This window comes from Mastomys coucha, unplaced genomic scaffold, assembly GCF_008632895.1.
Source record: "Mastomys coucha isolate ucsf_1 unplaced genomic scaffold, UCSF_Mcou_1 pScaffold15, whole genome shotgun sequence".
Classification (NCBI taxonomy): Eukaryota; Metazoa; Chordata; class Mammalia; order Rodentia; family Muridae; genus Mastomys; species Mastomys coucha.
In genome coordinates, this window is record NW_022196897.1 from 104898052 (window position 1) to 104925152 (window position 27101).

Below are 27101 nucleotides of genomic sequence, written 5' to 3' on the forward strand. Positions count from 1 at the left end.
AATTAAAGGCATGTTCCACAATGCCTTACCCAGTAAAATATGTTTTTTCAAGCAACCCTATGTCAGAATTCAGAGAGAAGGATAATCTAGAAAGTACCAGGGCTGGAGGACAGCTCAGTGGCTAAGTGCACCCAAGTTTGCTTTCTAGTACACACAGCATGGAGCTCTTCCACACAGCTCCAGGGGAATCCAACATTATCTTCTGGTCTCTGTACACATGCCATACTCACATACAGATGATCACACATTATAAAAACAAAACAAAACAAAACAAAACAAAGCCCACTGAGAATGGCGCGGGAGAACTACACCAGACTGACATTTGGGTTCTCTGACTTACAGGGCCTGCAGAGTCCGCCAGGAGCACTGTCACTGTCAGACTCCCAGGACACACACCTCTGCCACCCCCAGAGGGAGACTGTGTTACCTCCCATTGTGACTTTTTCCTCCCACCTCTCTCCTTGAGATAATCCACCCTTGCTATCAACTCTGAACGTGACAAAACAGTCCAAATCAGTTAGACTAGAAAAGAATTTAATTCAGGGTGTAGCACAGCAATCACACACCCTGGCCTGGTGAAGACTGGAGGCAGTGAGGAGAGCTGTGCTCAGACTGTCCTGGGCACCGCAGGGTAAATATTGAAGCTGCCTTCCACTCCTACAGCACAGAGCCCCCAGATCCTGGGCTCCAGTACCATGATGCAATACGAGTTCCTTCCGTTCTAAAAAAAGGCCCAAACGATGTGCCCACAGGAAGGCAAGCCTTGTGTTTCCTTCTCTCGTGATGTTCACTGGTAAGTCCCGGGAGAATAATCATCTTCAGCTGGGGGCAAGTGCTCTATGTCTTGAAACCTCCATTCTGGAGCACCTCTGTGGGCAATGTCTGAAGGTACTGCTGCCTCAGGCGAGGTAACTGGGGATACAGCTCAAAGCCCTCTGGGAGGCTGGAGTTAGGAAGCTTGTAGTGAAGGAGATGCTGCCGCAGCCCCTGGAGAGAGGACAAAACCCATCAAGTGGGTGGTGAGAGTTTGTTGAGGTTTGGTTCCTTAACCTCCTGTTTGGTTCCTTTCCCTTCCCAATGCCCACAATACTACCTCATCTGCCAGCAGCCACGCTTTCTGCAGCATACTTCTTCGGGCAGCCTTCACCTCATCCTGGGAGCACAAGAGGGAAACATGGCACTAAGCTGAGGACTGGTACCCACCACTGGCCTCACTTAACCCTCAGCCCATGCCCAACTGGACCACCAGCTCCCTCCTTCCCTTTGAAGATAGAGAGGTGACTCACTGAGCTCTTTGGGTCTTGGCAGAAAATGAAACTATTGACATGAGCCACAGCTACAGCGTAGAGGATGGGGCACCAACGTGCACGGAGTGTACCAGTAACCAGGGCCCGGAAGTAGAGCTGAAGGAGAGCCAGGCTGTCCTCGGCAGGCTCTGTGTAGCACTCCAGAGGCACAGGCAGCTGTGACAGAGGGAAACGATATGCTAAGGGCCAAGTGGGAATGTCCATCAGTAACAGCAGTGGATGACTGTTGGTCACATGTCATCAAATCTGGTCCTAGAAAGACCTTCCTTCTTTAGTAGCTGGATGAAAGCTAAAGGGCAAAGACTGGTGCTGAGGCACAGCTTACAGCCTGAGCACCTTCCTAGGATGAATGAAGCCCTGGGTTCCATTTCCAGCACAAACACACACACACACACACACACACACACACACACACACACACAGAGTCACACACACACAGAGTATTGATTTTTTTTTTCTCGAGACAGGGTTTTTCTGTATAGCCCTGGCTGTCCTGGAACTCACTCTGTAGATTAGGCTGGCCTCGAACTCAGAAATCCACCTGCCTCTGCCTCCCAAGTGCTGGGATTAAAGGCGTGTGTCACCACTGCCTGGTGAGACAGGGTCTCTTTATATAGCTCTGGCTCTGAACTTCTACATAAACCAGTCTGTCTTTGGACTCACAGGGACTCAATGCCTCTGCGTCCCAAGTGGGAGGATTAAAGGTGTGCACCACTATACCTGGTTCTACAATGTTTTTAAATAAAAAAATTACTATGAGTAACTATTAAATTTTTAGTTTTTTAAGTAACCATGTGTGTATTTGTGCATATGTGTGTGTGTGCACATATGTGTGTGGTATATAGACATACACCTGAGTGCAGGTATACATGCTCATTTAGGCACTGAAACTTGAGAACAATGAGTATCCTGTACTGTTTCTCTGCCTTACTCCTTTGAGACAGTGTCCCATCAAATGCGGAGCTAGGTGTGGCTAGCAAGCTCTCTATCAACTGAGCTACAATCCTTAGCATGCTAAAGACAGTGTCTAGTCACACCCTAGACTGGACTAGAACTCTGTATAGCCCAAGCTGTCCTTAAATTTCTAATCCTCCTGCCTCAGCTCCGGAGAGGTGAGGATTATAGGCCTGTGTTACCAGGCATGGTTCTCTTTACAACATGTGAACTGACTCTTTAGCCTGATCATCCTTTAGGGCTTTGCTTCATAGCCTTTTTCTAGTAAGCACTCTACAGAAATCCTTTACGAATCAATTCTCCCCAAACTTCAGCACCAAGTCAACCTCTCCTCCACAGCATCTTTTCCTTAAGGGAAGTCCTCTCTGATCTTATAAAAATTCTCTGAATTCTGACTTAACACTGCAAGAATCTGAGTAATTAACAACTATGGTTTTGTTTTTTGGTCTTAGCATATCTTCATCTAGACTGTAGGTGTTCATGAGCAGAAACCAAACCTTGTTAATAGCATGAACCCTGTAGGATAGTGGTGGTACACACCTTTAACCACAACACTCAGGAGACAGAGGCAAGATCTCTGTGAGTTTCAGGCCAGCCTGGTCTCCAGAGCAAGTTCCAGGACAGCCATAGCTACAAAGAGAAACCCTGTCTTGAAAAAACCAATAATAATAACAATGATAACGATAATGATATGAATACCTACTCTCTGCCTGATGCCATGATTAAAAACCTTCTATTCCTACATCTTGATGCTTTCAAAAGAGGTAACGAGGTGAGGTAATGACGCCCACCGAAGCTCCACACTGCTCAGACTGCCCCCCTGGTGTCTAGGACAAGGGTCCTAGGCAGGCTTTGATAGGCTGAGGACGTACCTGAGTCAGAGGCAGGCCAAGTGCTCGCAATACTCCCACGTGCTCCCCAAAGAGGGCAAGGCGAAAGGTAACACTGAACCGACGCTGCAGAGGAAGGAGGACCAGAGCCCCAAACAAGTGGTCCCCAAAAGACACGGCTTCAAAATGGTCTAAGAAGCTGGCATAGAGGTCAGGGAAAGAGGTCAGGCCAGGGAGGGGGCAGTCCAGCTTGAGGTTTGGCAAGACTTGGGGCTGACAGAGCAGAGCTAAAAGAGCTGCCACCAGATGCTGTATGGAAGTCTCTCGAAACAGCTCACTATCCACCAAGTACACACACATGAGACGTGCCAGGCGGGCAGCGGGGGGCACAGCCCTAAGGACCTCAGGGCGCCAGCTCTCCAGAACTAGCACCCACTGTAGGACCCGCGCGGTGACGCCTACAGTGTCAGCAGCAGGCAGCCCAGAGGGAGTATCTGAAGCTCGGTGGTAGAGACGTATCAACGGCTGGAAAGGCCAGTCAGTGGGCAGCAGTGGCTCCTTGGGTACAGGCAGTAGCAGACTTGAGACTCGCAATAGCTCTCCACGGTACAAGGCTTGGGAGGTCAGCAGACTGGCTCGGGCTGGTGAACAATGGGCCAGGTAGCAGCTGCGGATGCTGGGGAGATCCTGGCAAGCTTGAACGAGGAGAGCCCCTCTTCTACACTGAGGGTCCCCACTGCCCCCTAAGGACAGTCCATCAGAGAAGTCAGCTGCCTCTGGACCCCCTGAAGCATTTTCCCTGTAACAGGATACAAAGGCCAAAACTAAGGGCTAGAAGAATCATAGCATCCAGACAGCTGGCCCAGATCTAGAGTTTCTAAGTTTAGTCCTGTGCCTTTCTGCTCCCCTGACGGCCTTTCATACCACAATGCTGCCTAGCGTTTAGGAGATGGGACAGAAGGAAAGTTTACTTAAATGTCTATGCTCGATCTCTAGCTGTGCTGGGGTTAAGGTGTCACTCAGCTCCTTCCTATTTGTTTGTTTATTTGTTTACTTATTATCTAACTATCTATTTATCTATCCATCCATCATTTATCTATCATCTATCTCTATCTATCTTTCTATTTCTCATGTAGCCCAGGCTGACCTCCCAAGTACTGGGATGAGAGGTGTGCATCAGCAAACCGGGTCCCCACTTTGAATCAGAGCCTCACACAGCCAAGTGGGTGCTTTACTGTCTAATTACATCCCTAGCTTAGCTTATGTGACATTTTTTAGCCACTGTCATATCATGTCTTATCATTCTCAGGTGGGGTGAAGATGTATAGCCTCAATTCATTTTACTGAGGGAATAACAAATTGAGTATAAGGAAGGAGACTAAAACCCAGGTTTCCCAGCTCCAAGACGCTGTTTTGTTAACGAAGTTTAGCAGCGTCCAAAAGTATCAAAGCCCTGAAGCCTGAAACCCAGGGACTTACGGCAGGAACTCCAGCCGGAACACACAGCTCAGCAGCAGCTCCTGGGCGAGGTACTCACTTCCAGGCAGCAGCCGGCTCAGCAGGACCAAGGCCATAGCATGGTGGAGGGCAGTGCTGGCGGCTGGCTCTGGCTGCAGTGTTGCCTAGGGAGGAGAAAGGACTCTAGTCAGTGCAGGGAGGACACAAAGCAGAGGGAGTGAGGAAGTGACAGAAAGTTGGAGGGTATGAACCAGGAAATAAGGACTACAGAAGAGAGGCAGGAGAAACAACAGGGTGGGGCTGACTCTGCAGATAGGTACCCACCGCTTTCTGGGCTAGGGAAAGCACCAGGTACTGTAGGTGGTACTCATGGCGCAGGGCCCAGGCAGAGAAGGGTGTGAGCTGTGGGGCAGGCGCAGGAGCCACACACTGGAGAAAGTAGCTCTGGAGTCCTGGGGCAGTCAACACAGCAGCCAGCTGAGGAAACAAGTCTGTTTAGATCTGGAAATGGACACTGATGGGTTCTGGGACTCCCCTCATTGCCACTTCTCTCCCTCTTTCCTACCCCTGCTATCTTATCCCCATGCCTGGCCTCTAAACGGGCACCCGCGGCTTACCTGTCCACAAAGCCCCTTGTGGATCTGGACCAGAATGTTGACAAGAGAGAGGAGGGCAGTGAGGAATGGGAAAGGTGAGGCTGAGCCAGCCACACTGAGAGGGGGACAGCCTCCTGCACAGCCCAGTGACACAAGGCTGGGGAGAGCTTCAGGGGTGGAAGCACAGGACAGCGGGTTGCAGAGTGGGGAGCAGTGCCTGTAGGGAGAGTACAGATGCTGAGGGACTCTGGTCTGTGAGAGCAAGCCGCAAGTGGCTGTGCAGGCCAGTGTTCATGTTCCCCAGAGTACCAAGGGTTGCTCCTGCTGGGAATTTGGGTTTCCTCAGGCCCCTAAAGAGCCTGAGATGGATTGGGGAGACAGAGACAGACCCAGGAGCTGAAGGAGAATGGAGAACTGCCTCCATCCCACACTTCCCCAGCTGTTACAGATCATACCTTAAGGAATTCCATAGACTGCCCAGAGGAGGCTGGCTCAGCAGTGGCAGCAAGAACTCATCCAACAAGCGCTCCATGTCCTGAAGCCAATCCTCGGGGCACAAGCCTGACTGGAGAACCAACGGGTCATTGAGCTGGTGGGCTAGAATACCCATTTTCCGAGTCCTATATATCTAGACCAGCCCCACCATACTAAGGGTCTCAAAAAAATCTGTTTGGAAGCTTCCACAGCCAGATCTTTCTGAAGCAGATAGCCCTGAGCTTGCTCTAGTACACAACATCTAGGGTGCATGAGAGGGCAGACAAAACTGAGCTGCTGCTCTGGGTCCCTGGTCCATCAACAACATGTGTCTCAAAAACTCCCCTGGGAAACGGAAGTAGGAAGCAACAGGCAGAAGTGAAAAGGTGAGGGTAGTGCTCAGTAGAGAAGTAACTGTCTGGCATGAAAGGACTCCACTCAGTAACAGCCATATTTACACCCCAAACCACATCCAGAGGGAGAGGTAGAAAAGGGACCAATAGAGAAGGGACAGGAGGAAGTGCATAGGATCCAGATGAAGGAAGGAAGGCAGGTAGGCTGCACTCACCTGCTGGCTCCAGGCCTGATAGTAAGCACCCAAGAACAGAAGGCAGGCACCGGGCACCGGGCCCAGGGCACTCCACACATCAGGTCTGGGCAGGAACCTTAGGGTCTGCTTTAGACATGACTCAACCAGTGGCTTGAGTCCAGACACCTGTGTCCAGGTGACTGAGGAAGGGATGGCCGACACACAGGATTCAGCAGAGCCTCTGCAGGAGTGACAAAGGGAGCAAAGATAAGCACTAGCTGCCTTATTCGCAGTGGAGGGGCACTCCCCTCTGTCCTGGGGTGGGGGCTGGGCATGCTTGCTGATGGGCTGGAGCCGGCCTACCTGGTGGGCTCAGGATGTGTGCTGCTAGCTGCCAGGGTGAGCTGGGTGAGCAGAGTGAGCAGAGCAGCCATCCGCTGCATGGACAAGGGCTGCAGGGGATGAGTGCTGAGCTCTGTAGGCAGTGTCTGCAAGGCCCGCAGGAGCACTGGGTACAGCTCTCTGGGGAAGACAACTGGCTTTCACTATGCAGGGAGGCAAGAGGAGGGCACAAAGCACAATTCTGCTAGGAGCTTCAACCTGGTGAAAGAGGAGCAGGAGGGAGATAGCCCAGGACACGGACACGTGTGCAAGGCGAGGTCCTGAAAACTGGGAAGGCTGCAAACCTTCAAGGTTACCCCACAACTGGGAACTGACATCTGACTTCCACTTTTGTCAAAGAATGCCATTGATCTGCTCTTCCCTAGCAACTCACACTCAGTAGAAATCCCCTCACCATGGGGAGGGTGGGGAGGGCCTTAACTCACAAAGCACAAGAGCAGGGCCCTGGGAGAAGCCTGTCTCTGGCTTCTCCTCACCTGTAAAGGTCACCACCCTGGCCATAGGAGGCAGCCACGGCCCACAGCCGGAAGGCCTCAGTGCTCAGGATCTCTGCTTCCTCGGGTGGCAAGGCCAGGTCGTGTGGCGCTTCTGCTATGAATCGGCAAAGGCGGCTCCTGACGTCAAAGCTGCTTAGCTGGAGATGAGAAGGGAAGGGCATCAGGGTCATCCAGCTAGTACTGAGTCTCTTGGAAACAGGCTCAAGCTGCCTTATTCTAAGACTCTGTGATACCACAGGGCCTACGACTCTGGGCAGGGTTGAAAGAACCTGGGCCCCCTCCTTCAGCTTTTTTTCCTTAGCATTTATTTGGAGCCACAAGTGCTCACATGTCAGGCAATGCATACAGAAATCAGGTGAAACTTGAGGGGTCTTCCCTCCTCCTTCCAGGTGGGTCCCAGAGACTAAACTCGGGTCATCAGCTTGGCAGCAGGTGCCTTTACCTGCTGAGCATCTCACTAGCTAGTGTCCTCCCCTTCTTGTTAATTAATATTTGCTAGGTACTTCTGCTTGGCTATAGGTGATAAGGGGCTGTCTGCATGGACAGGCTGGGGTCAGGGAACCCTCCCCATATCATGAGACCAGAATAGGCCCAACAGACCCAGATGACCAGGTTCCCACCTGCTGGTTTCTGTTGAATTTCTAAGCAAACAGACCAGAGAGGAAGAGGAGGATGGAATGAGGTAGCTATCCAGAGCTCAGAGTTAATCCAGTTCAGATCAGCTCTGTCTTATGCCCTCCATCTTTTGCCACATGTCCACCCAGCTTACCAGTCGGGCAGCAATATTCCTCCCAGCTGAAGCCAGGACTCTAAGCAGTTTCATGGCAGCAGCGCAAGGCACTTTATATAGACTGGGTGTAGGCCCCACCCCTATAGGGGACCAACTGGTAGGCAGGAACTCTTGAACTATGGTCTCCATCAGCCGAGGACACTCCAGGACCTGTGGGAGACAGGAGGAAAGGGAGGCAGGGAAGATCAAGATAAGGTCCTCATCTATCTGGTTATACGCCACAGGCTTATGCCGATCATCTCAGACTCAGGAAGCTGAGGAAGGATTTCTGGATGTTCATGCCAGCCTAGGCGATACAGTGAGGTCCAGACCAGCTTGAGCCATAATGAAATTCTATTTCAAAACAATAGCAGCAACAAAAACACCAATAACAAAACCCCATAAAATAAAACAAGGAGAGCCCACCGGGCTATTTGTCCATTCGTTACCCTCCTTCCCTTCTCACCCTCACAGCTGACTCCAGGGAATGCCGGGCCAGGCGGATAAGCACAGCCAGGATGTCAAGGACCACAGAGGGTCCTGGGCAGGTCACCTCCAGCACATAGCGGAGCCGAGGCAACAGGTTGGTAGCCAGGAGCCCCTAGGACTCAGAAAAAAACCCATTGCCACATAAGGATGACACCCAGGTCTTGGCAACCTCTCCTGCTCATCGATCCTGCCCTGTAGGTCAAGGATGGGAGTGCAGAGTGCCCTCTACCTTGATGACGTCATGTCTGGCCAGGTCAGGTGGGGGGCGGCTTCCTTCCTCAGGGGCCTTTCTCTTCACCTTTTCTGTTCTGACTTCTTCATCCTCATCTTCACCCTCTTTATCATCCTGGCTGGGCATCAGAGGGAACACCGAAGCTCCATGATACCAAGAGAACGTGCTGTCAAGGAGCTCCTGCCAGAGGATAGGGGGTAGAGGTGGGAAGAGACAGAAAGGAAGAAGTGGTTCCAGGACAGAGCAAAATTATCCCTCCTTAACACACAGCAGCGGCGGGAGGCAAGGCTCCTGAGTTTGTGGCCTTTGGAAGTGGCTGATACATGCCACCCTATTCTCCATTCTGCCTCAAAGCCTTGGCAAAGGGTATGCCCAGAATGTAGAGATGACATACCTCATCTCCAGGAGCAACTAGCAGAGTACGAAGAGCCCGGACAGCTGCTGCGATGACACTGTCCACCCTGTCATCCAGAGAGAAGCGCAGCAGGAAGAGGAAACCAGCATCCAAGAGGAGGCGCAAGACACTGCCTACTAGGCGGTCCCCAAACTCACCAGCCTGGGCCTTGGGTACAGGAGGATTACACTTTGTTGAAGATGCAGAAATTGGATAGAACCTTTGCTGACCCATCACCTTGCATTTGCCCCATTCCTAATCTGACCCACTGTAGGGAGGAAGTCTAAGATCAAGGGATGAGGGATAGGGCGTGGCTAGGTAGGACCAGGCCAGGAGTCCACTTACCCTGCCGACGATCTGGGACAACACATGCAATGCTAGTGCTCTCTGCTGGGACACCTGGCTACGGGTCAGGTGGAACAGCTCCTGTAGAGAATACCCTGCTCTCTGGTGCAGGGACAAAGAGTCAAGACAGCGCAGTGTCCTCTAAATACCCAGGAAGGTATTGAGGGAAAGGCAAGATGAACAAGTGACACCTAGCCACAGCTCTCCTTGGAACCTCAACCTAATAAAGACAGGTCATGCACAGAGCAATGGTGCCATACAGCAAACAGGGATATAGTAGCTGATGTGTCATTTCTACTGAGAGGGCAGCCATGGAAAGGGAATCTGGTCTCAGTGGATGGGTAGAGCTGCAATGGCCCAGCATGGAATAAGGGTACAGACATTCTTTGGAGTGAGCCATGCTAGGCTGTGAAAATGGGGATATCAGGTGGAAGCATCAGCAGAGTGGTCAGAGGAGTCAGAGGCAGAGCTTGGGGGTCTATGGACCGTTCTGCCAAGCTCAAGGACTAGGACCTTATTCTGTGAGCAAAGGGGGCTGGGACACTTTCCAGGCTTGAGTTAGGACAGAGGAAATCAGGATGGCAGCCCATGAGGGAGGGAAGGGCCTAAGGGAAAGCATGCAAGGCCTGCTTTCAGTTACAGAACAGGGTAAAAGAAGAAGCAACATTTTAACTCTAAGAAACTGAGTGACAGCAAGGTCGTGAGCTAGGGCGGGACACACAGGAGGTCAAAGGCAAGTGACCAGAGCTCCTATTTTTGCACAGTTGCTAAACATTTGCCAAGAGTCCCCCAGTTTTCCTTGGATCCCATCCCTTACCTCTGCCTCTTCTCCGTGGTGGTGCAGGCCCAGATGCGTGGGCAGATCCACATCAGGTGCCAGGAGCTCGCCCTGAAGGCTGAATCGAGCCTGCATTCTCTAAGACAAAGAAATGGACTCTGCTGGGTTCTGCAGCAGTTTCTCACACTCAGTCACCTTTAATCTCAAGCCTTTTAGGATTAGCTCTGGCCTCTATCTCTCACTGGAAACAAGGCTTGTGGGGCCTATAGGGCCAGGCAGAGTGACAGGAGACAAGCTGAGAGCAAATAAGAGCTATTTCTCAGGCCCCAGGTCTGGGCAGAAGAGCAGTAACCCCATGCCACCTGTCTCCCCTCACCTCCTGTGTCTGCTGCCGCTGGAGCGGGGGTAAGTCCTGGGTCCAGTGGAGCTTCTCCAGCTCTACAGTGTCCATATGGAGCCATTCTTTGTTGGGGGTCATGGGCAGTTGCAGTGCTAGGGAGGGAGAAGCACGGTGTTCCTCAGGGGCTCAGCCTACTGCCTCAGGCCTTCTGCACTGAACCTAGCAGCTCGTACCCTCAGCTATGGCTAAATGGTATGGCTTGGGGGCTGGCACCCCTAGCAATTGGATGAATGTTTCAACTATAGCAAACATAGCTGGTCCTGGCTCCAGCACCGTGCTGACCCCAAAGACTTGTTCAAAGGAGAAGAGAAGAAAAGGAAGAAGTGACAGAGAAGGAAGATGGGATACCACGTGAAGGAAAGTACAGCAGTCTACTCTCTGGTACAACCCTCTGAAGGAGCAAGGAAATGGAGACAAGGAAGGGGAAGCAGCTATGCTGCTCCACAGGGGCAGGGAATGGAACACCTCTACCATCTCCTCCTGCGTCCTCACTCCCACCCCACCCCCACTCAACCTGCCTGGCTGGCCCAGCAGTCCCTCAGGAGTAGGAGGTTCCGGGCTGTCATAATTCAATTTCCTCTTTTGTTAATCCCTAATGGAATCATCTTGTTTCTGAGAGATAAGTGCTTCCACTGGCCTCTGCTTCTGGTCTGGCATGTCCAGAGTCCTGCCCTAGACTTCTCCCCTTTCCCTGGGCCTGCCGTCCCTCCAATACACTGATGGAAAGGGGATGAAGCAAAAACAAGGGCAGGAAGACCTTTGGTCTGCTTTGGGAGGGAGCCTCAGTCACACCTTGCTGTCCCTTCAGCTAGGGGGAGAGGAAGGGGTGACAGGACAAGAAAACAGAAGTGTGTGCAGGAAGACGTGCAACAGCAAATGAGGACCATCTGAGCCAATTTAAAGACTAATGAAGATGAACAGTCCATGTCCAAGGACAGAGGAGCATCTTCCCCATCAGCAGGCTAAGGACAAAGGACACGTTTTCCTACCATTTTCTTTTGAACATTTATTTATTTTGTGTATGAGGAGTGTATGTGTGTGCGTGTGTGTAAGTTATTTTTCTCTTTCACCAAGTAGGTTCCAGGGATCTAACTCAGGTTGTCAGGCTTGGTAGCACACACACTCCCCTTTTATAGCCTTGGCTGTCCTGGAACTTGATATGTAGACATTAGGCTGGCCTCAAACTCACAGAGATCCACCTAACTCTGCCTCTCAAGGATGCTGGAATTAAAAGCATGCGCCACACATGGCTGGCCACTGCCATCTTGATGAGGTCAGTCAGCGGACAAGATGGCTGCCATCCAGGTGTAGCCTTCCATCTTGGTGAGGTCAATGTGCAATGGAGTGACAGAACAAGGGATTAGAAACAGACTTGCAGGCGCAATACCTTCCAGGGGTTCAAGAGAGAAAAGGGAAGTTGGGTGTGGAAGTGCATGCATGCTTTTAATCTAACAGTCCTTAGGGGGTGGATAGAGAGAGACTACATTCCAGGCTACACTCCAGGATCCAGACACTTTTTTTTTTTTTTAAAGTATCAAAAACCTTGATTCTCCAGAACTTGGGAGGCAGAGACGGGCGGATATCTGAGTTCAAAGTCAGCCTGGTCTACAGAGTGACAGCCAGATACAGGGAAACCATATCTCAAAAAAAAAAAAAATGTGCCACCACACCAGGCAATTTTTTTCCTCTCTGAGGAAATGATGGTGCCTGCCCTCCATACCTGGGGTTTTTGGCTGCAGCTTGTCCTCCAGTTTGTCCTCCAGCTTGTCCCCCATCCTAGACTCCCTTGTACAAGCTGACATGATGGGCTCTTCTTTAGTGACAGGAACTGAGGGTCTTTCTGGGCTCTGTTCCTTGGTGGCCTTTGTTCCTGTTTGCTCCTGGGCATGGCTATGAGATCTCAAGAAGGCAACCAAACTGGGGTCTAGGGGTAAAGGGAAAGAGAGTAAGAAGCTAAAGTACGACCCAAGACTCTTCTTCATTCGATACCTGCTGGAAGATTCCCAATCTGGGTGCTGAGGTCAGGACAAACTACTTCCCAGTCATGGCTCAGGTCCCCTGCACTCCCCTGTGGCTCCTTAATGACCCTGCCAGCCCATACCTGTGTAGCCCCTGGGGCTGACTATCCCCCATGGCCCCTGCCCTCCACAGTCCTCTGGCCCAGGTTCCTACGCTGGAACCTCTGCTTGACACCAGGTCAGATGTTTGAGAAACAAGTAAATGTTGACTAGGATAGCACTTAGCCAAACAACTTCATTTCCTCTCAGTCTGTACATACATTTACTAAAAATTGGATATACAGTACATAATCGCTCCACATACAATGTGGACCAAGACTGACTGAGAATCATGGCACAGCTCATTCCTGTGTATGTCACTGTAGTTACACAAAAGGGTAAAGGATGGAGGGTAGAGTGCAGCTGTGATAAAGCACTGCGTGAACTACACCAGGAATACAGTAGCACCTACTGGAGCAGGGGTGGCTAGACCAGTCAGAAGCACCGAGTCCAATGGACAGCACTTGCCATGTAAGGCACTTTGTCTGGCATGTGCAAGGCTCTGGGTTTCAACTGGAGCACTCCTCCCATAATCCATTCTATATTCCTCACCAGCTATGTGACTTGTAGAGAATTTCTCTTATATTTCTGAGCCTCTTTTTTTTTTTGAGGGTTTTTTTGTTTAATTTACTACTAGGGTCGCGGGGATGTAGTCCATGTGGAGGTCTGTGTACAACTTAGTGGAATCAGTTCTCTCCCACCTTTACACAGTCAAAAGGCTTGCTCAGTTACCCACTGAGCTATGCCATCAGCTTCAAGTTTTGTTTTTGAGGAAGGGTCTCAGCGCTAGGCTGGCCTCAAACTAGCCATACAGCTGAGCATGAACTCTGGTTTGATTCTACTTCCAAGTGCTGAGATTAAAGGCAGGAACCACCCCAAGTAGCAGAGCCTGCTTTGTTTGTTTGTTTGTTCATTAGTAAAATGAACTTAATATCATATTCATTCATTCATTTGTAAAATAAACTTAATAATGTATTTCTTCCAGGAGTAGAAGAATAGCTTAAGGACAAAGAAATGCATAGAAGTATCAGTATATAGCACATCAAATAAATAAATACTCAAAATATGTCTGCCCTGTACTTGTACAGGCTCACTGCTTCCCCCAACTCCTCTAGGGGCTACAAGTATGGTTCAGTGGTAGGGCACTGAATATGTGAGGACCAGAGTTCAATCCCAGCTACCAAAACAATTAAATACACAACCACCCACACCCACACACACATAGGCCTTCCCCAACAAGTGGCAGCCCTTTCTTAGCTTGGGCCCAGCAGGAAGACTTAACATCCATACCAAGTTGAGCCAGTAACTGCTGCTGCTCCTTCAGGATCTCCTCAGGATCCATGGCTTGTAGTCTTGCTACATTCTCTTCATGGATTGTCTGGACCTCCTGCTCAGCCGCCTTGCTCCTGAGCCCCTTTCCTGTGACTAGATTGGGTCTGTGGAAGCCATGGCTCCTCCCAGGAAGCTGGTTGCTTCTGTCCTTGGAGGAGGGTGTCTCACAGGGAACAGCACCTGTGAAGTGAACAATCATTTTTACTGCTCTGCTCTCCTGGACTACCTACACCCTCTGGCCTCTTCAGTAAGGCAACTAGCCCCAGGGACCAGTGATGGCCCCGGGGGTTCCCTGGACACAGAATGGAAACCACACAGCATTTCAGGCATTCTGGGGAGGCAAGATGGCCGCTTCCCATTCATTCTTCTCTTAAGACTTACATGGGACAGCTGGAGAGAGGGTTCAGAGGTTAAGAGCACCTGTTGTTCTTGCAGAGGACCAGGTTCTATTCCCAGAACCCACATAATGCCTTACAACCCTCTATAATTCCTTTTTTTTTTCTTTTCTTCCTTTTTTTTTTTTTCCAAGACAGGGTTTCTCTGTGTAGCCCTAGCTGTCCTAGAACTCACTCAGTAGGCCAGGCTGGCCTTGAACTTAGAAATCCACCTGCCTCTGCCTCCCAAGTTTAGGGATTAAAGATGTGTGCCACCGCTGCCCAACTGGCTTAAGATCTTCACACTCTCTACTGGACATTTCTAAACTTCCCTCAGTCCTCTCTTCTTTCAATAAAAAGTCTTAATACGTAGCCCAGGCTGCCCCTTCCCCTGGGGTCCTCTTGCCTCAGCCTCCCATGTACATCAGATGAAAGGGACTCCCAGGCAAAGTGCCATGGGGACCTACATGGCCAGGGCAGAACCAAGAAGACACACACAACATGGAAGTCTGGACTTGGTACTGGCCGCAAATATAATGTAAAATGATACATAATACCATGGGTTTTTTTTAAGATTTATTTTATTTATATGACTACACTGTAGCTGTCTTCAGACACACCAAAAGAGGGCACTGGATCCCCATTACACCATCTTTCAGGACCTTTGGAAGAGCAGTCAGTGCTCTTAACTGCTGAGCCATCTCTCCAGCCCAATATCTTGGGTTTTTAAAGTTTTATTTTAATTATGTATATGTGTGTGCGTCTGTGTGGGTGCATCATGTGCACATATATGGGTTGTGTGTGGGCATGCCAAGTGCACATATGTGCCACTGCTCACGAAAGCCTGAGGCATTGGCTCCCCTAGAGTTGGGATTATAAGCAGTTGTAAGTACCTGACACAGGAGCTAGCAATCAAAGTAGGGTCCTCTGTAAGAGCAAGCAGTCCTCACTCTTCACCACTGGCCATCTCTCCAGCCCCAGTGCCTGGGTTGTTAATACTTGGCCCCAGTCTACCACCATCAAAGACAGAATACATTTCTAAGAGCCAACATGATTGTGGGCCACCCTCTTCAGCCTGGCGGCACTCACTCACCGTCTGGTGTGTCCAGGCTGGGGACAACTTGCTCAACCGACGGCATCCTGTTTTCTGACACCCTCCTTGCTGCAATCTCTTGGGCAAAGATGCTCCTTTTACCAGATGCTGCTGGTTTCGCCTACAGGGCAAAGAGAAAAAAACTAGTTGCCAATGTTAATTACCTGTTCTTTCTTAGCTCCTTAAACCAAGGCTCTAGAACAAAGAGAAAAGAAAGTTTCTCAGAGAAAAGACTTCTGGGATATGGTTGGTACCCAGCTAAAATCAGCACTCTGGAGGTAGAGGCAAAAATAAGAGGAGTTTAAGACACCCTCTGCTATACAGCAAGGTGATGAGAAATGAGACCTTGTCTAAAAAAAAGAAAAGGAAAAGGAAAAAGAAAAGCGGGGCAGTGGTGGCACAAGCCTTTAATTCCAGCACTTGGGAGGCAGAGGCAGGCGGATTTCTGAGTTTGAGGCCAGCCTGGTCTACAGAGTAAGTTCCAGGAAAGCCAGAGCTACAAAAGAAAACCTGTCTCAATAAATAAATAAATAAATAAAAATAAAAATAAAAATAAAGGAAGAAAGAAAAAGAAAAAACAAAGCAAAACAACAACAACAGCAATATGGCCAAGTTAGTTGGTAAGAGCACTTAAAGCCTGATAACATGGGTTGGACCCATGGGACCCACATGTTGGAAGGGGAGAACTGACTCCTACAGGTTTTCTTCTGATTTCCATGCCCAGGCCTGAACACATTTACACACACACACACACACACACACACAAGTAAATGTGCCTGTTCTATAAACATGAAGATTTCATTTGAATCCCCATAACCCATGTAAAACTGGCATAATTAGCACATATCTGTAATCTCATAGGAGACAGAGACAAAAGAATCCTCGGAAATTCAAAGGCCACTGAAGGTTGGATATGATAGTATATAGCTGTAATCCCAGCACTTGAGAGGCAGAGGCAGGAGGATCTCTGTCAGTTCCAGGACAGTCTGGTCTACAGTGAGCTCTAGGACTCCCAACAATACACAGAGAGACCCTGTCTCACAAAATATAGGCCATAAGCCATCTAGTCCGACATGTAAAGCTGTGAACAACAAAGCTATTTAAAGAAGGTAGAAGGCAGGGAATGACACCTGAGGTGGTTCTCTGACCTCCAGAACTCACATTTACAAACTTGTGCACACATAGCATGCACATATACACATATACACACCCAAAGAAGAAAGTAGGACTAGAACTGTGAGTAGAACTCAGGGTGCATCACTTGCCCACGATCGGGAAGCACTAGATTCAATTCCCAGCAATGCAAAAAAATAAAAAAATTCTATCAAATGGGAAGGCTGAGGCAAGAAGCCATTTCTGTGAATATGAGGCCTGCCTCCTACTGAAACAACTTCAAAGATAAAAAGTGTGCGGGGGGAGGAAGGTGTACAGACAGATGGTTCAGTAGTTAGAAGCACTTGCTTTGCTGCTCTTGCAGAGAACTTGAGTTCAACTTCTAGTTCCCACAAAGTGGCTCACAACCTCTCATTAACTTCAGCCCCAGGGAATCAGAAAGCCTCTTCAGATCTCCATGGGCACCAGGTACACACATTGTGTACACACATACGTGCAGGTGAAACACTCGCACAGAATAAAAACAAAATGTCTAAAGAGAGGTCTGGAGATGGCTCAGCGGTCCAGAGCACCTGCTATTCTTCCAGAGGACCTGAGTTCAATTCGCAGCACTCACATCAGGCAGCTCAAGCCCTGTAACTCAAGCTCCAAGGGGACTCTACCTTTATGGGCTCTGTGGGCACCAGCACCCAGAGCTTCCTAGGGAAGACGCACTCTGAGAACCACTCATTCCCTAAGCACGGCCTGTGCTGCATGTTTTATGGCAACTTGACACAAGCTAGAGTTATATGAAAAGAGATCCAGCTCTAAGGCATTTTCCTAGTTAGGGACTAATGAGGAGGGCCCAGACCATTGTGAATGGTGCTACCATGGGCTGGTGGTCCTCGTTCTATGAACAAGCAGGCTGAGCAAGCCATGAGGAGCAAGCCAGTAAGCAGCACCTATCCATGGCCTCTGCATATCTTCCTGCCTCCAGGTTCCTGCCCTGTTTGGGTTCCTGATGAAAGTGTAATTGAAACAAAGCCTTTCATTTTCTGGTCATGGTGTTTTGGTGCAGCAATAGAAAGCCTAACTGAGACTCCATCTAAGGGAACTCTGTCTTACCTGTCTCTCCTGAGAGCGATGGAACACAGGGGGGAAAGCAACACCACTGGGCATAGGCAGAGCCACAGCGACTGAACTTGTATCTCGTTCCTGTGGCAACAAAACACAAAGTAATGTAGATGCACAGGCTTTTCCAGGCTGAACCCTATTCCAGTGGCCTCTACAATTTTCACTCCAGGGGTCCATGAACCCATGTTGGATCTGGTCTAGGTAGTTCTAACCTAGCCCCAACCTGACTGCAGAGTATTAAAAGTGTACCTTTCTGCAGTACCCTCCACTCATAAACTCTTTTCTCACCCAAATGGGATGTCTTCCCCCACCCAGCCGGGCTGACACGTACAACAATCTTAGACAAGACAGCAGTGATGTGCCTATCATGCCTGTTCAGCCTCTCTTCAGGGTCTTCATCGTGAGGCACGGGGCGGCCAGGGCTCGGTTTTGCTCTTTTGGCAGGAGCGGGAAGCAGAGCTGGGGGCAAATCTGGGAGATCTGAAAGAAAAAGAATGCAGGTATTGAGTATATTCACACATTCCGAAGGAGATATGGATTGGGGGCAGAAACAAAGAACAAAAGACAGCTGCTCTGGGCCCTAATTCAATCTGTGTTATCTTCAGTATGATATTTAACCTCTCTGAACTTTTTTGTTTGTTTGTTGTTTTTGTTTTTTTCAAAACAGGGTTTCTCTGTGTGGCCCTGGCTGTCCTGGAACTTACTCTGTAGACCAGGTTGGCCTCGAACTCAGAAATCTTTGCCTCCCAAGTGCTGGGATTTAAGGCATGTGCCACCACTGCCCGGCTTGAACCTCAGTTTCCTTATCTGTATAATGAAGCTGCAGAGCTGGCTTTCACCTCTGGTACCCCAGTATTAACAAGAAGATTGTCATAAGTTCAAGGTCAGCTTGTGTCCAATAGTGAGTTCCAAACACTCTCGCTCGTTTGTGCTCACTCTCTCTCTCTCTCTCTCTCTCTCTCTCTCTCTCTCTCTCTCTCTCTCTCTCACACACACACACACACACACACACACACACACACACACACACAAATAAAAGCAATAAAAATAAAACAAACTTTCAGCAACAGAGGTTACAGTTGGGGCAGCATTCAGCCACCTCAGGATAAAAGCTGACCCCTGAAGCTGACCCCTCTCCTCATGCCCATGCTCACAAGTACTCACCGTCCAGCATCACCACATCCCGATTGTCTGGATGAGCATCACCAGGCCTCCTGCTCCCTTTCACCAGCTGCACCGCTGGAGCTGCACCAGCCTCAAGGAACTGACTCTGGAAGCGCAGTAGGTCCACCTCAGATTCTCCAGGCTTTGGCCTGGACAGCATCATGACCCTGGAGCTGTGACCTTCGTAGGACTCCTTCCAGTACTGCTTTGTTGGTGAGGAGACTCCCTCTCATTCACCCCTAAAAGCAACAAAACGACAGCCTTTATAACTGAACACTGGTGGTCTCTCTTTTCCGTGAGTTGATGTGAACTCACTCCTCGTTGGCATTTCTCCATCAGCCCTCTCTGGCTATCACTTTAGTAAACATTTTTTTGTTTGTTTTGTTTATTTTTCCAGACAGGGTTTCTCTGTATAGTCCTGGCTGTCCTGGAACTCACTCTGTAGACCAGGCTGGCCTCAAACTCAGAAATCTGCCTGCCTCTGCCTCCCAAGTGCTGGGATTAAAGGCCTGTGCCATCACTGCCCTGCTCTAGTAAATTTATTTACAGCCAAGGCAAGGGTGGCTGCACATGCCTATAACCCCAGCACTTGGGGGTAAAGGCAAGAGGGTACAGAGATTTCCAGGTTACCCTTGGCTATATGGCAAGTTTGAAATCCAGCCTGAAGCCAGGCAGTGGTGGTGCATGCCTTTAATCCCAGCACTTGGGAGGCAAAGGCAGATGGATCTCTATGAGTTCTAGGCCAGACTGGTGTATCTAGTAAATCCCAGGATAGCCAAGGCTATATAGTGAGACCCTGTCTCAAAAGAACAAAACACAAAACAAAACAACAACCAAAAAGTAAGTATTGCCAATTTAGGTTGTTTACAACCTGTGGGTAACAAAACTGTCAAGTTTTTCTTAAACTAGATGATGTTGGTAGTAACCTTATGTACAAAAAAGCCACTAAACTGTATGTACACTTTCTTTCTTTTTTTTTTTTAAAGATTTATTTCTTATGTACAGTGTTCTGACTGCAAGCCAGAAGAGGGCATCAGACCCCATTACAGATGATTGTGAGCTACCATGTGGTTGCTGGGAATTGAACTTAGGAAGGGCAGTCAGTGCATTCAACCTCTGATCCGTCTCTCCAGCCCATATGTACACTTTCTTTTTGGTTTTTTGAGACAGGGTTTCTGTGTAGTCCTGGCTGTCCTGGAACTCACTCTGTAGACCAGGCTGACCTCGAACTCAGAAATCCACCTGCCTCTGTCTCCCAAGTGCTGGGATTAAAGGTGTACACCACCACTACCTGGCTTAAAGTTTTTTTTTGTTTGGTTGATTTTTTTTTTTTGAGATCTATTTATTATTATTATAAATGAGTACACTGTAGCTGTCTTCAGACCACCAGAAGAGGGCATCAGATTTCATTATGGGTGGTTGTGAGCCACCATGAGGCTGCTGGGATTTGAACTCACGACCTTCGGAAGAGCAGTCAGTGTTCTTACCCACTGAGCCATCTCACCAGCCCCCCCCCCATATGTACACGTTCAAAAACATCAATTCACCAGGCATAGTGGCACATGCCTTTAGGGAGGCAAAGGCTAGTGGATCTTTGTGAATTTGAGGTTAGTTTGGTCTACAAAGACCCTATCACAGAAAATAATCAATGAAATCAACAGGGGCTCAATGGCTCAACCCATAAAGACGCTTGCTCCCAAGACTGGCCACCTGAACTCAATCTCCAACCCACATGGTGAAAAGAGACAACCCAATCCAGCAAGCTGTCCTCTAGCCTCCACAAGCACAGTGGCATGTGTTCCTCCCCTCCACAAAATAAACAAGTAATGTAATAAAAAGAAAATGTAAACAAAAGGCTCATGGGACACATCTTCTGAAGGCTAAGGACAGTAAGATGCAGGGAGAACAAGACAGAAAGGTCACAATAGTAACAGTGACAAACAACCTATGTATTTCCTTATTTCCCAATCCTATGCAGGATCAGATGAAATAACTAGGCCAGTAGAGAAAACACTCCTAACACAAGAGCTAAAGGGGGCAGAAACATTAAGATAATCATTTGAGTGTGTAGTACCGATAGTCAGCTGTGATTGGCTATGCCTGTAACCCTAGCACTCAGGAGGTTCAAGGACTGAGAGCCCTAAGACAGTTTTTGCTATAATATAGCAAGACCTTCTCCTCCCCTCCTCCCCCCAAAAAAATCAAAAACATAGTTACCACTAAAAAAGCTTTTTGAGAGGTTACTTTGGGCAGAAGTGTGTAGAAAAGGCTATAAATGTTCAGGGCTATAACAGCATGCAGGCAGCTGAGGCAGAACAGCTGAATTCAAAGCCAGCCCCCAAGGCTACATAATTAGCTCCAGGTATAGGAGATGTGTGCGTGTATGTGTGCATGTGGTCAAGTGTAGGTCAGTGGCAGAGTGCTTGCCTAGCATTCATAAGACCTTGGTTTCTCCGGGCAGTGGTGGCACACACCTTTAATCCCAGAACTTGGGAGGCAGAGGCAGGTGGATCTCTGAGTTTGAGGCCAGCCTGGTCTACAGAGTGAGTTCCAGGACAGCCAGGGCTATACGGAGAAACCCTGTCTCGAAAAACAAACAAACAAACAAAAAAAGGCCTAGGTAACTATTACCTGGATAGTGGATTATAAGGAAAATTTCTCATCCATCTCTGCTGTTGCTAGAAACTTTCTAATGTCAAGACTGATTACATATTCTGTTATGTTCTGTGCCCTGGGAAAACAATCATGACAGAAGTCAGTAGAACTGTTTTGTATAGTTGCCCACAATAAGCTTGGACCCGAACCAACCACCCAACAGCATTTCCTGCACCTAGTTTAAGCTTTTATGGTATAGGTTGCCCCTGGGATGGACCCCAGCATAAAAGGGACATTTGCACCAATATAAGAAACTATTTGGAATAAGACTTGTATCTTGAGTAGTGGTCACGTAAAGTTTAAGTTTCCAAGATCTCCCTGGGAACTGACATCCTCCTTAGCAGAAAGAGATGTGTACTTTCCTAACTGACATCCTAATTGGCAAGCTAAGACACATGAATGTCAGACAAGTTAAGACATCAATATTCGATAAGGCAAGTCCCCAGCCACAGCTGAATACCCCAACCCATAGGAATATTATAAGTATACAACAAAGACCTGTTCCCAAGGAAATCCTCCATCCCTAAATCCTGACTAGTAAAATAACTTGGCACAGATGTTTGTGGATTTGGGCCCTAAAAATCCTGTAGGATCTTAACTTGGGGATATGGTCCAGTTCCCAAATCTGGACCATGGCCCTGGTATGCTTAATAAACTATCCCTGTCTAACTGAGATCAGTGTCTGTAAGGCAAGTCCTGAACCCCAACAGTTTCATTGCCCAGTAAACACACACACAAACATGGGGCTGTTATGGGTTGTTTAACAGCAGTGTTAGAAATCTAAGTCAGAAATTAAATACTAGCTCTACTAACTAGTGTAAAATTTGGCTAGTTATTTAAGCTATTCCACCAGAGAGAGAGAGAGAAAGAGAGAGAGAGGAGGGGGGAGGGAGAAAGAGGGGGGGGAGAGAGAGGGAGGATGAATAAAGAAAGCTAGGCAGTCACATGCCTTTACTCCCAGCACTAGGCAAGCAGAGGCAGGCGGATTTCTGAGTTTGAGGCCAGCCTGGTCTACAGAGTGAGCTCCAGGACAGGGCTACACAGAGAAACCCTGTCTCGAAAAACCAAAAAAAAAAAAAAAAAAAAAAAAGCTATTCCAAATTCAATTTCAAGGCTGTAAAATGCACAAGGCTGAGACACCCTAATTCTAGCCTTTGGGAAGTGGAGGTAGGAGGATAAGGCGTTTTAATTCAACCTGGGATACAGGAAATCTTTCAAAACAACAGCAAAATATTATTGCATGCAGCGTACCTTCCACAGTACCTATTATATGAAAAAACGTCAGTGAATGAAAACAGCAAGTCCCAAGCTACATAAAGAAGCAAATGTACTCCCCCATAAACTCCGGGGGGGGGGGAGGATTTGTCTAAAACCAATTAGTGCTAAAAGTTACACCTTGAATTGTAATAAGTAAGGATAATTGCTACAGTTTAGAGCAAAGGAAAACTAACAATGGAATTACTGGGTTTTGGAATAGCCTCTTACATCGCAGCCTATCAGCGACACGACCAGTCCAGAGACTGCACCTCAGGCTCTAGTTAAGCATCCTGAATTGCCCGCGTCTGCAACCAAGAGACAGCTCGTGAGGCTCGAAATGAAGAGCTGTCCCCGAGGTCTAGGTAACAGAAGTTACTTCTGTGCAAAGACTCCCAAGCAGGTTATGATAAAGTAACCAGACACCTTGCTTCTGGGTTCTCCACCTGAGTAACTTGATCGGGTCCCTGCATACAGCAAACCTACTCCAAGACCCGCCTGGGCGCCGCCATCTTGGCCGTGCGGAGTGGCACTTCCGCCGCCGTTAGAGTTCGGCTTCCGCCCAGCAGCCCCGCCTGCCAAGCTTTGGCTCGCCTGGGAGCTCGAGGGCTTCCTGCTCAGCAATCTCTGAGCCCCAAGCCGCGGAGCTTGCGGCTTCTCTTTACACAGACGCTTGGAACACATGCGTTTGGTGTACTGCAGACCCAGGTCTTTCCACATTCACAGCATGGCAGATGCAGAAACTAACACAAGCGTCCTTCTGCAGTCACTACTATGCTTAACTGCTTCCTGTGTTCGGGCTCCACTGCCCGCACTCAGCATACAAAAGTCTGCACACAAGCCAATGCGATCTCCCCTCTGTGCTTTTAGAGGAAGGTAACTGTGATAGAGGACCCAAAGAAAGCAACTCTCCCAGAGAGCACTGTAAGAATTGGGTGTTAGTGAGAAGACTAGAGAACCCGGGTGTCACCAAGGTTATCCTCTGCTTCAGCATCTCGCCTTTGTTCCTCCCAGTCTCTCCTTGGAAATTCAACCCCCATTCCTGTCGTCCCCTCCCACAAAGTTTTTCCCCTTTAAGGTCTAGCCAGAGTCAACTTTGGTAAAAACCTTTACCAATCAGTTTTGCCTCCTGAACTTCTGAACTTGGATGGTCTGAAATCCAAGCACTTGCACTAACCACTCATGGAGCAGACTGTTGCATACGTTTACTAGTTACCTTTTCGCAAGAGTTCCTTCAGCCTTGTGATATGGAAGACTTGAGTAATTCCAGCACTTGGGAGACTGATAATGGAGGATGACAAACTCAATGTCTACTTAGGCTACAAATTTAGACCCCGTTTTTTTGTTTTTTGTTTTTTGTTTTGTTGTTGTTGTTTGGTTTTTCGAGACAGAGTTTCTCTGTGTAGCCCTGGCTGTCCTGGAACTCACTCTGTAGACCAGGATGGCCTCAAATGCAGTCTCCTGAACTAAAGGCGTGTGCCATCACTTATGGGCAAAACCCTATTTTTTTATTTTTATATTTATTTCCTTTTAAATAGACACGTTTGCCTGCATGTATATTTGTGCAGTATGTGTATGCCCTGAGAAACAAGAAGAGGGAGTTAGATCCCCAGGAACTGACGTTACAGATGGCTGTGGTGCACCATGTAGGTGCTTGGAATTGAACCCAGGTTCTCTGAAAGAACAACAGGAGCTCATTTTTTTAAAAAAAAGTTTTTTATATGTATTTATTTATTAAGTGTGTGTTTTGCTTGTATGTATGTATTTGTGCCACATGCATGCCTGGAGCCCAAGGAATTAAAAAGTGGATGTCAAAACAGTATTGGATATCCTTGAACTGCAGTTACAGATACGTGTGAGCTACTGTGTGATGCTAAACGCCAACAATACTTACTGGTCCTTTGCAAGAGCAACAAGTGCTCTTAACTGATGAGACATCTCTGTAGCCCAATGCCCTGTTTTGACTAAATAAAAAGTCCTATGAGTTAGAATGGACTGGATAGACTGATTTCACTGTGAGCGTGGGTCCTTGTCTTTTGCCTCCATAATTTATCCTTAGTAAATCAATGTTTGAGGCCAGCCTACGATAGCCAATATTAATTCAGAGGTTTAAAACTTTAGTAGGCATCAGAATTTACTGGTGAGACTGTTCCAACACATTGACGATGCTGGGCATAATGATATGAACCAGTAATCCCAGCATTGGGATTGCAGAGGTAAGAGCTGCAGCTCAGGGCTAGCCCAGGCTACTAAATGAAACCAAATTGAGATTTCAATCTGTCTCTCTATGTCTCTCTCTGTCTCTCTGTCTCTCTGTCTCTCTCTCACACACACACAGACAGACACACACACACACTCACACACACAAGTGCACGCTAATGGTCCAGAATGGATTCAAATCTATGTAATCCTTCACAGAATCTCCAGGCCTCAATCACATCTGTAAACTTCAGTTATTAAGGATTAGGCAGCCTTTAGATTTCAAACAGTAGTAGACTAGACCTACTAAGAAGTTCTGGAAATGGGGGGAAGAGCTGGTACAAAGCAGCAGAGTGAAGGAGGAGAGGAGCACGGCTCAGAGTGACAGAAACTTGAGAACACTCTACCCACTAATTACTACCCAGCCTGGTCTGTTTTTGAAACTTCACAAGGTCAAATGTAGCTCAGGCTGGCCTTGATGTTGCTGAGCAACTAGGGATGACCTTGAATTTTTCAGATCCTCTGGCCTCCATCCCACCCCATCCCCTTTACTGCCATCACTAAAGAAGACAGTTGCACAAAATTTCCTTCTTGATGTTTTTGATGTGATGGCTTAGAAATACAAATTTCTGCTGGGCAGTGGTGGCACCTGCCTTTAATCCCAACACTTGGGAGGCAGAAGCAGGCGGATTTCTGAGTTAGAGGCCAGCCTGATCTACAGAGTAAGTTCCAGGATAGCCAGGGCTACACAGAGAAAATCTGTCTCCAAAAAGTGTTTTTGCTTTTTTCCTCTGTGTAGTGCTGGTTGTCTTGGAGCTTACTCTGTAGACCTGGTCGACCTCAAACTCACAGATATCTGCCTGCCTCTGCCTCCCAAGAGCTGGGATTAAGGTGTGTGCCTCCATGCCCTCTGAATTTTGTCCAAAAAGGTCAAGCATTATGACCTAGAAAATACTAGCAACACAGGAACATAATATACAATGACCCAAGAATACAATTACCTAAATCCAATTGTGGGTAATTGCACCAGTGGCCACTTTTGTTTACTAACTGCTTGTCTAGGAGGGAAGGGAAAATCTTGTAGATTTAAAATTATTTAAGGAGCTACCTTAAGCTTAATATGTGGTCCTTAGTTGTATATTCTTGTTATTACTGCTTGATTAAGACAGGGCAGCCCAGGCTCCCTTGGAACTTACTATGTAGTTGAAATTCTTGGAAATTCCCTTACCTCTTTGCTGGGATTATATCATAAGTCACTAAACCCACTGGCTTTTTGTTCGTTAAAGATTTATTATTATTTTAATGATATATCTGTGTGCCTATCTTTTGAGGGTATGTGCATGTGAGGGTACATGCCTACGGAGGCTGGAGATGTTAGATACACTTGCAGCTGGAATTAAAGGTGGCTGTGAAGCTGCCTGATGTGGGTGATGGGACTTTTACAAAAGCTTCATCTAGAAGAGTAGAGTGTGCTCTTAACCACTGAGGTAACTCTCCTGCCCCAGTCTAGGCTGGCCTCATGGAGATCACATTCAAAGGTCTAGAGTATTTGCCCTGGCAAGAGGCTTGAATTTCTTTTTTTTTTCTTTTCTTGTGTGTCTTCAGACACACAAGAAGAAGGCATCAGATTCTATTACAGATAGTTGTGAGCCACCATGTGGTTGCTGGGAATTGAACTCAGGACCTCTGGAAGAATAGTCAGTGCTCTTCACCTCTGAGCTATCTCTTCAGTCCAACTCTTGAATTTCTTTAAATCATCTTATTCATTTACTCTCCCTAACTTCTTCCTTCTGTTTCAAAGGATTAAATCAAATTCGTAAATCTCTGTTCTTTATCTGGTGGCTAGAGGCAGGCAGCTTTATCGTCTGCTTCTCACTACCTTCCTCCTAGCACCTGGTCAGGGGACCAACCAGCCTCTTTGCAGAGCAGGGGCTCAAAATGTCTCTGAGCTGAGGCTCTCTCTGCTGGCTGTGTTCCTTTGTTCTAGTTTCATGGCTTTCTAGGGAACCACAGCTCTACTACCTGAGAAACAATTCCTCCCCTCCACCTAGACTTAAATCAGGTGTGTGTGTGTGTGTGTGTGTGTGTGTGTGTGTGTGTGTGTGGTGTTCCATTCAAGAATCTCTAAATAATTTTAAAGGTGAGTTCTCACCGACCACGCTGTGCGCTGTTCTGTAGGGTAGTTTTGGCTACACAGCTTTGGCTCCCAGCAGGGTACCCAGGTAATTTTAAAATGCTTTGGCTAGCCAGGCAGTGGTGGCGCACGCCTTTAATCCCAGCACTTGGGAGGCAG

The 27101-nt window shown here is 48.1% G+C and overlaps 1 protein-coding gene across 5 annotated transcripts; it reads right to left on the reverse strand.

Moving 5' to 3' along the window:
• Positions 1-517: 517 nt before the first annotated feature.
• On the reverse strand, positions 518-23152 carry Rpap1 (RNA polymerase II associated protein 1). Of its 5 annotated transcripts, none has more exons than XM_031371536.1 (26): positions 23036-23152; positions 22841-22917; positions 18701-18939; positions 17868-18016; positions 17528-17617; positions 15311-15431; positions 13802-14023; positions 12175-12378; positions 10431-10546; positions 10094-10192; positions 9277-9378; positions 8932-9099; positions 8535-8717; positions 8283-8417; positions 7817-7987; positions 7027-7184; positions 6512-6670; positions 6188-6389; positions 5601-5710; positions 5167-5362; positions 4874-5026; positions 4571-4713; positions 3134-3890; positions 1287-1463; positions 1094-1153; positions 518-987 (listed from the first exon to the last, which is right to left on the reverse strand). In XM_031371536.1, the coding sequence occupies exons 3-26, from the start codon at positions 18861-18863 to the stop codon at positions 838-840; spliced, it is 4188 nt and encodes a 1395-aa protein (XP_031227396.1). In that variant the 5' UTR covers positions 18864-18939; positions 22841-22917; positions 23036-23152; the 3' UTR covers positions 518-837. The 5 variants fall into 5 exon arrangements, with proteins under 5 accessions (XP_031227396.1, XP_031227398.1, XP_031227399.1 ...); XM_031371538.1 differs by lacking the exon at positions 22841-22917 and adding an exon at positions 21332-21431 and having other exon boundaries at positions 23036-23142; XM_031371539.1 differs by lacking the exon at positions 23036-23152 and adding an exon at positions 21332-21431 and having other exon boundaries at positions 22841-22902.
• Positions 23153-27101: the final 3949 nt, after the last annotated feature.

Coding starts and splice junctions, on each gene's coding strand:
- Rpap1 (XM_031371535.1), bottom strand. CDS start 18,863: ATGATGCTGTCCAGGCCAAAGCCTGGAGAATCTGAGGTGGACCTACTG. Junction 6,390..6,511: donor ACACATCCTGAGCCCACCAG/GTAGGCCGGCTC, acceptor TCACTCCTGCAG/AGGCTCTGCTGAATCCTGTG. Junction 1,464..3,133: donor TTGGCCTGCCTCTGACTCAG/GTACGTCCTCAG, acceptor CCTCTGTCACAG/CTGCCTGTGCCTCTGGAGTG.